Consider the following 8832-nt stretch of genomic DNA (forward strand, 5'->3'; position numbering starts at 1 on the left):
AGACAATAGGTGACACACTGGGCTGCCATGTCAACAACTCTGGTTGGGGTACTGAGGTAATAACAGATGGGTTGGTGGCCAGCAGAGTGTAAGAAAGAGGTCAGGGAGGTGTTTAGCACTGTGTGTGTACAAGAGGTGAGGAAGGTTGTGATGGCAGTGCAAGCGTGCAGTTGCCTCATGTCTGTGGGTAGCAGAGATGTTGCAAGGAAGGTACAAGCTGTCCTTGGCACCTTTTCCTCTGTCCTCATTGCCCGCTCTTGCTTGTTGTGCAGCAGAGGGGTGTAAACCTTGTCCCACAGAGGGCAGGGCAGGGCAGGGATCCCCAGCCCTGCCAGCTGGGAACAATGAGGAGTCCCTGGATGTGGCGTCAGTGCCATGGTCTAGTTGATGAGGTGGTATTGGGTCATCGGTTGGACTCGTTGATCTCAGAGGTCTTTTCCAACCTGGTTGATTCTGTGCTTCTGTGATCCTGCGATCCTCTTTCAGCCCAAGCAGCTCTTCTGGAACGGGGACTGCACCCGCCGGTGCCGCTGCTTCCGGCGCAACCTGATCCAGTGCGACCCTCGGCACTGCAAGTCGGATGAGGAGTGTGCCCTGCGCAACGGCGTCCGCGGCTGCTTCAGCACCCGCAGCTCCTTCTGCCTGGCGGCGGGAGGGGGTGTGTTCCGCACCTTCGACGGCGCCTTCCTCCGCTTCCCCGCCAACTGCGCCTTCGTCCTCTCCACCATCTGCCAGAAGCTGCCCGACTTCTCCTTCCAGCTCATCATCAACTTCGACAAGTGGTCCTCGCCCAACCTCACCGTCATCTCCCCCGTGTACTTCTACATCAACGAGGAGCAGATCCTCATCAGTGACAGGAATACTGTCAAGGTAAGGTGTCATCAGGGGCGTCCACCCCCTCCACAGTCGGGCTGGGGAGCAGGGTGCTGGGTCCCAAATGGAGTGGAGACCAACTTCCAAATGGAGTGGAATGCACTGAGGCACTCACAATAGTCTCCACAAGGGCCCTGGACAACTGTTGTTGTTTTCACAGCTAGGATAGTGGGAGACAATAGTGGAACCATTTTTGAGTGGCTCACACTCACATCCATAAGCAAAGAATACAAGAGAGAGATCTACTCCGTGTCCTCCCTTGCTCCAGGTGAACGGCAGCCAGGTGAGCATCCCCTTCGTCACGGGGCTTTCCACCAAGATCTTCAGCCAGGAGGGCTTCCTGGTCATCGACTCCAGCCCGGACATCCAGATCCGCTACAACGGCTTCAACGTCATCAAGATCATCCTTGGGGAGCGGCTGCAGAACAAGGTGTGCGGCCTCTGCGGCAACTTCAACGGCGACCGGACGGACGACTACGCGACGCTGCGGGGGAAGCCAGCGGTCAGCAGCGTGGTGCTGGCCCAGAGCTGGAAAACCAACGGCATGCAGAAGAGGTGAGTGGTCGGACAGGCCTTTCCATGGAGCGGGAGCGGGAGCAGGGCTGGCCGCACGAGCCCCCGCCTTGTGTCCGATGCCCACAGCTGCAACGAGCTGCAGTACTCGCAATACGCCGCCTCCTGCGACAACGTCCAGATCCAGGAGCTGCAGAGCGACAGCTACTGCCTGAAGCTGACGGACATGAAGGGCTTCTTCCAGCCCTGCTACGGCCTCCTGGACCCGCTGCCCTTTTATGAGTCCTGCTTTCTGGACGGCTGCTACAACCACAAGAAGGTGCAGCTGTGCGGCTCGCTGGCCGCCTACGGGGAGGCCTGCCGCACCTTCGGCATCCTGGGCACCGAGTGGATCGAGAAGGAGAATTGCTGTAAGGCAGCCGGGGGCCAGCTGGGTTGAGGGGAGGGGGGTTGGAGAAGTGCCTGCCCTGTGCTCTGAGGGTGAAGGTCGTGTCTGTGCTCTGCCTTGTGCTGTTTAGCAGGAGTGGTGGAAGATCCCTGCATGGGCGCCGACTGCCCCAACCGCACGTGCGAGCTGGACAACGGCGGGGAGCTGTGCGGCTGCATCGAGCCCCCGCCCTATGGGAACAGTGAGTGCCCTGGCCCTGGCTGTGGGGTCAGTGCTGAGTGGTGTGCTGGGCTGTTGTACTGCTGGAGCTGTGGGAAGGGAGATGCTGAGGGCTGGGACTCTGGGGCTTCATGACTTTTCGCATGTCAGAACAGGAGGAGGAACAGGGAACCCAGGGAAGGGGTTTTTTGGGGTGCTTGTTATGGGCGTCTCTGGCTTGGGAGTGCTTTGAGCAGGGGTGTAGGACGGGCAGGGCACACCACAGGAGACAATCCCAGCCCATTTCTGGTGGTGGGGAGAAGTGCTGGTGGTGATCTGAACTTGTCTCATCTTCTCCTCCAGCCACCCACGACATCATTGATGCGGAGGTGACCTGCAAAGCCGCCCAAATGGAGGTGTCCATTTCCAAGTGCAAGCTGTTCCAGCTGGGCTTTGAGCGTGAGGGGGTGCGGGTCAACGACCGCCACTGCCCTGGCATCGAAGGGGAGGACTTTATCTCCTTCCAGATCAACAACACCAAGGGCAACTGTGGCAACCTGGTGCAGGTGAGCTGGGACATGGGGCATGGAGAACTGGGGGTGGGGGTCAGTTCTCCACAGCAGCCCAGCTTGACACCAGGGTTGGGGCAGGGCCACACATTGAGGCGAGCGATGCTTGGGAGCTGCTTGCATGGGTTGAGGGTCCACCCAGGGATAGAAGGAGAACAGAGATAGGTCTTGTGGGGTAAGGACTCTGCCTTGTGGTTCCTCGCCCCACCATTCCATGCCCCTTCTGGCCAGAGGCAGTGGAGTGGCAGCAGGACCCTTGGTGTCACACAGCTTGTTTAGAGGCCAAGTGTCTGTAGGAGCAGGGGAGGAGATGGCTGGTCTCAAGCAATGCCCTGTGTTCCCTCTGCAGTCCAACAGCACACACATAGTGTACAAGAACACGGTGTGGATCGAGAGTGCAAACAACACAGGCAACATCATCACCCGGGACCGGACCATCAACGTGGAGTTCTCCTGTGCCTATGAGCTGGACATCAAGATCTCCCTGGATTCAGTCGTGAGGCCGATGCTCAGGTAGGAGCCAAGGCCAATTGCACAGGCAGAGGGGGAGGCAGCGAGAGCTCCAAAGCAAGGCACCAGTCTGGGGGCTCACAGCCTCTCCTCCACCTGAGCCAGTATTTTTTGTGTCATCATTAGTGTGATTAACCTGACGGTGCCGACGCAGGAAGGCAGCTTCACCACCAAGATGGCCCTGTACAAGAACTCGTCCTACAAGCACCCTTACCGGCAGGGCGAGGTGGTGCTCACCACCCGGGACGTGCTCTACGTGGGGGTCTTTGTGGTCGGGGCCGACTCCAACCACTTGATCCTGATGCTGAACAAGTGCTACGCGACCCCCTCGCGGGACAGCAACGACAAGCTGCGCTACTTCATCATCGAGGGAGGGTGAGCGACCAGGGGCCAGCACGACCTGGTGGTTTCCATGGTGTCTGCTGGAGAGGGTGCTCGAAGGGGCGGTGGCATCAGTTTTGGATTTTTGGCCAGTGATTAAGGTCTGGAAAGGGTGGGGAACAGGGCAGCCAGTGCTGTTAGGGTAGGATTAATCTGCTTAGAGTGGAGATGGCCAGAGGTCCTGTGTGTGTGACAGAGTCCCAGATGTGGAGAGAAGTGACCTTCCTCATGTTGATGATGGACAATGGGATGTCTGTAGGAGACAGGGGGATATGGATCATGGCACAGGCATTTTGGGAAGTGGGAGTACAATGAAGTTGGAAGTGCCAGAGGGAGGTTACAGAGGCAGGGCATGACATCTCTGTCCAGACAAACACACCACTGTGGGACTCAGGGTGAGGGGGCCTTACAGGGACAGGGGAGAGTGATGTCCCTTGAGGGAGGATCCTGGTCACGGGAGGGTCGTGGTGAGCATCAGTGCTTTGCACAGGTGCCAAAACATAAAGGACAACACCATTGGCATCGAGGAGAACGGGGTGTCCTTGACGTGTCGCTTCCACGTCACCGTGTTCAAGTTCATCGGGGACTACGACGAGGTTCACCTGCACTGTGCTGTCTCACTCTGTGACTCGGAGAAATACTCCTGCAAAATAGTGAGTGGGGCAAGAGCAGGGGGTGCCAGGTTGCTTGATTTGAAGGGCTGTGTTGGAGTGCAGCAAGCCCAGTTGATGTGGTATCAGAGAGATGACCAGAGGGGTAAGACTGGGAGGGTTTTGTGGGGAGAGGCTCAGGTCACCTGGAGACCTGAGTGTGGTTGGAGAGTCCTTTTGGGAGCTAGGCTGGACTGAGGGGTACAGAGAGGGCCCAGACAGGGGCTGAGGGTGACAGAGGTGACGTTTATCCCCGAATAGAACTGCCCCCAGCACACAAGGATGGCCAGCGCGTTCACCGAGGAGTCCAAGGAGCAGATCCTCTCAGTGGGGCCTATCAGGAGGAAGCGTAAGTGTGTGATGTGACCCCAGGGAAGGCTGGTGGGGTGGGGGTTGCCTACCATCCCAGTCCTAGGCAGCCAAGGACTGGGGTCTGGGAGCATTGCTCAGGTGTCCCCCTTTGCTGTGTGTGCCCAGGGTCGGACTGGTGCGAGGACAACGGGGGCTGTGAGCAGATCTGCACGAGCCGGGCGGACGGACCCCTGTGCAGCTGCGTGACAGGGACACTGCAAGGGGACGGCAAGAGCTGCAGGGGCAAGTACCAGGCTTGGGGCAGGCGGAGCAGGGGGCTGCCACGCCCAAGCCGAGGGGCTGTAGGGGTGAGCAGCGTGGGGAAGGCGGCTGGAAGGTGCGGTGTGTTGCAGGTAGGAGGGAGGTGGAGGGCAGGGAGCCAGATGTGTGCTCTTCCTGGCACCTGAGGGCTGCAGGACCAATGCTGGCAGATCCTGAAGAGCTGGCGAGGGTGATGACAGTGTACAGCGTGGTGCAGGGTAGAGCAGATGCCATGGGTAGAGTTTGGGGGCTCGTGGGAGGGGGGCCAAGCAATGAGATCAGGCACTGGGAGGGTGCAGCACTGGCATGATTTGAGGGGTACTCAGCATGTTGGGGAGGGACGTGCATGCTGCACACGTGCCAGGGCCCCAGCTCACGTGCGTCTCATTGTGTTGGCAGCCTCCAGCTCTTCAGGGGAGCACCGTGCCCAAGTGACCCCTCTGGTGGTGGCCCAGCTGTGGCTGTGGCTGCGCGCGGCTCTGCGGGACCTGACCTCGTAGGCGCGGCTCTGCCGCCCCGCCAAAAACTGTTCTCGCGTCAGCCTGAGTCTTTGTAGGGTAGGAGACAGCCCCCCCCACAGTGGCCACGCTGCCTCCAACCCTCTGCTGCGAGGAGAGAAGAGGGATGTGACCTGGAGAGAGCTCGGACGCGAAGGTGGCACGTGGCAGGCGCAGCGGCAGCAACAGCAAGACAGAGCTGGGTGTCTGCCCGTGGGACTGTGCTTTGGGGTTTTTTTTTTACAGGTTTCTATCATTGATGTGGACTCAAGGAGGGGTTTTTGCAGCTTTTCCCCAGGCTTTCCCTTACAGCTGCACTGTGGGTGGCCCACACTGCTGTCAGTAGCTGGAGCGTGTGTCCCTTTGCACGGACAGCTGTGGGTCTCCACAGTCCTTGGGAGCTGCCATCAGGGTTTTGGGAGCTCATGGACTCAGCCAGAGGTAGGTTTTGGGGCACAGGTTGTGGGCCAGAGCAGTGCATTGTCACCACTGGATGTTGTGACACCTTGGGACCGTGTCACCCTCTGGTTCTCCGGTGCTGAGGTGTGTGCTGGAGAGCCAAACTCATCCCCAGGGCTCTGGAAGTCTTGGTTTTGTGCTGTAGTGCTGACAAGTCAGTCTCAACATTTGGAAAGAGGTGCTTTCTGGTGGGCAGGAACAAGAGCCAGGGAAATGGGGGATGGAATTCCCTGCTGTGTTTTTGTGATGGGCCGCGGCAGAGTTGTTTGAGGGTCGGAGCAGGGTTGGGGTCTGCTGGCACAGGGCAGCAGCATTGGGGTGCCTGGTGGAGCAGCCTTGGGGTGCTGGTGGGTGTGGGGGGGCTGTGTTGGTGTCTTGTCTTGTGTTTGTACTCTGTGAAACGGCTGCGTGGGAATAAAAAGTGTTGTAATCCTTGGTAAGCGCCGTGGTCCCGTGTGGTGGTGGCCAGGATGGACTCTGGGGATGGAACGAGTCCCTGGGAGGGTGGGGAGGGTTTTGGGGTGCCAGGCAGAGGCTGCAAAGGGGGCACAGCAGAGCTGAGGGTCTGGGCTGGGGCTGGAGTGTGGGTCTGGCAGGTTTGCCATGAGATGGGCTGGGATACAGGGCTGAAGGAGATGGGTTCTGGGGCAGGAGGAGGGCAGCTGGTTCCCCTTGCCTCAAGGGGAGAGGTGACTAGCAGGGTGTTGTGGACTCTCTTTGCCCTCTGCACCTCCTGCCCTCTGTGTTTTAGCTCTCAGTTCTCTCCTTCATCCCCCTTTTCTCCCTCTCACTATCTCTCTGCTGCCTCATTCCCCCCGTCTCTGTGCTCCCTCACTCTTTGTGCCTCTTCACTCTCTGCTTGGTCTCTGCTCCCTGTTTGTGCCTCTCCTCTCTCCTCTGCTCTCTCTGTGTTTGTGTCCCCCTCTCTTGGTGCTCACTCTCTGCTCTCTCTGTGCTTCTCTACCACCCCTCTCTGCTGTCTGCTCCCTCTCAGTGCTCACTCTGCTGCATCTGCTGTCTCTCTGCCTCTTTGCCTTCGGTCTCTGCTTGCCCTCTGTGCTCTCTCCACGTTTGCCCTCTGCTCTCTTTGCCCTCTCCCCATCCCTGCTGTCTCTCCCTTTTTGCTCTCTAGGTCTCCTGGCTCTCCCTCCAGTTTGTTTGCCTCTCTTCCCCCTCTTGCCCTTTATCTTGGCATCAATAAATGAACTCTGTGGCCAAAGGATGATGAGGAGTGTGGATGTACCTGCACCTGAGGTAGCTGACCCTGTTGCCCGAGGGCCTGTGTGTTTGCAGAGGTTCCCCACTCTCTGTCTGGGGTGGGACAACCCACGGAGCTGATGATGGAGAGGATCTCCTGGGCACTGGAGGCAGCTGAGTGGTGCTGGCTGGCCCTTGGTGGGGATGGTTGGTAAGTAGGTAGGTAACCAAGTCGCTTATTTAGTAGCAGAGTGGTGTGGTGGGGGGGAGGGTACAAATGGGTTATGATGATGTTAATGATTTTTTTTGTTGGTTTTTATAGGTTTTAACAGATGTCCAAGCAGTGGTGATGTCTGTGGGGATTGCACTGACCTGGCAAAGGTCTGACTCAACCCTTTGTGTGACTTAATAGAATCACAGAGCAGTTGGGTTCCACCCATCTCATTCCACCCCCTGCCATGGGCAGGGACACCTTCCACTCTCCCAGGTTGCTCCAAGCCCCGTCCAACCTGGCCTTGGACACTTCCAGGGATGGGGCAGCCACAGCTTCTCTGGGCAACCTGTGCCAGGGCCTCCCCACTCTCCCAGGGAAGGATTTCTCCCTAATATCCCATCTAACCTTCTGGCAGCCTTTCAGACACTGGTCTGTAACTTTCTTGCCTTCACCCAGAGGCAAAGGTGGTTTTGTTACTCGAACTCTAGACTATAAAACTGGTCCTTGGATGTCAATCTCTCTTTGATCTTAAGCTCTTCAGGTTGTAATTTAATATTTCAAAATCAACCTGATCATACACAAGCAGCATAATTAGCAGCTCTTAGATGACCTGGGGTGGATCTAAACGTGGTGGCTCAATGGGGATGTTGTAAGCTGGGATTCTAGAATTTCAAATAATACATCTGCGTTTAAAAAGGAAAAATAAAATAAAAATACCCAAACTCTGCTAAACTAAATATTCTAACTATGCATGTTTTCTTTTGCAGCCTTTTATTGTTCCTTAATCCTTAAGGACATATAAAAAAATAAGATTGAATCAACAGCATATTGAAGATGATTTAAACAGTGGAAGGAGCTGAAATTGTCTGGACCAAGATAACATTTCAACCTTTCTCTTGTATGGAACATTAATGGGTGGGAGATTCTTTGTAGGATGTATTGAAACACTTAAATGTGTGTGTGTATATATATATATATATATATAAAATATATTTTTATATATATATTAAAGTGTACATTTCAAAGTATATGTATCTTTTAAAGTGTATGTTTTAAAGTAGATATATATAAAATATATATTTTATTTCTATATATATTATATTATATATATTTTATATATGTGTATGTATATTAAAAATATATTTATATATATTAAAGTGTACATCTCAAAGTATATGTATCTTTTAAAGTGTATGTTTTAAAGTAGATATATATATATATAAAATATATTTTATTTTTATATGTATTATATATATTTTGTATATGTATATATATATACATATTTATCTCAAGGACTTAGAGCTTATCCTGACAAATTGCTTCTATTGAAACTCTCTTTAAAGGGAGTGGATATTAATTCAGGCTGACTCAAACAAGATGAAACATTTAGTAATCACTAATTACTGTTTATAATCGTATCAGGGAAGAGTCAGTGAAGGGCAGGACTAACTTTTATCCCATTGGAAAAACCCATTTTCATGCCACAACTGCTAAGCTGGCAGTAGGAATCTGCTGTTAGCTGGGCTCAGACAAGGAAAGTATATCCCAAGAGTTAATGCATATTTATACAGTGAATGACTTTTCAGTCTTGCTTCAAAAAAAAGCAGAGTTCTCAGAAGCTGGATGTTGCAGCCAGTTCCAGACAGACACTTGGCAGTGGTTTTGAGGAGCAAGGATGATGGAGAGCTGGATCAGAATGTACACAGAATAAAGAGTTATGGAAAAATACATATAGAAAATACACTGAATGAGAGGGAGACAATTGCACCTG

The 8832-nt window shown here is 54.2% G+C and overlaps 1 protein-coding gene across 5 annotated transcripts in view; it reads left to right on the forward strand.

The window, feature by feature from the left end:
* Nucleotides 1-6115, forward strand: part of TECTA (tectorin alpha) — a 34958-nt gene extending 28843 nt beyond the window's left edge. For 3 of the 5 annotated variants that reach the window (XM_027699518.1, XM_027699515.1, XM_027699516.1), the window contains exons 15-25: nt 487-870; nt 1142-1428; nt 1516-1796; nt 1905-2015; nt 2336-2538; nt 2891-3054; nt 3178-3426; nt 3923-4085; nt 4344-4431; nt 4560-4676; nt 5094-6115. In XM_027699518.1, coding sequence (XP_027555319.1) covers nt 487-870; nt 1142-1428; nt 1516-1796; nt 1905-2015; nt 2336-2538; nt 2891-3054; nt 3178-3426; nt 3923-4085; nt 4344-4431; nt 4560-4676; nt 5094-5194 — 2148 coding nt within the window. In that variant the 3' untranslated portion in view covers nt 5195-6115. Of the gene's footprint in view, nt 1-486; nt 871-1141; nt 1429-1515; nt 1797-1904; nt 2016-2335; nt 2539-2890; nt 3055-3177; nt 3427-3922; nt 4086-4343; nt 4432-4559; nt 4742-5093 lie in introns of those variants that run through there. The other 2 variants (XM_027699517.1, XM_027699519.1) reach the window with 2 other exon arrangements.
* The last annotated feature ends 2717 nt before the right edge of the window (nt 6116-8832 follow it).

Source organism: Neopelma chrysocephalum, unplaced genomic scaffold (assembly GCF_003984885.1).
Source record: "Neopelma chrysocephalum unplaced genomic scaffold, ASM398488v2 Primary Assembly neopelma1_138, whole genome shotgun sequence".
NCBI classification, from domain to species: domain Eukaryota; kingdom Metazoa; phylum Chordata; class Aves; order Passeriformes; family Pipridae; genus Neopelma; species Neopelma chrysocephalum.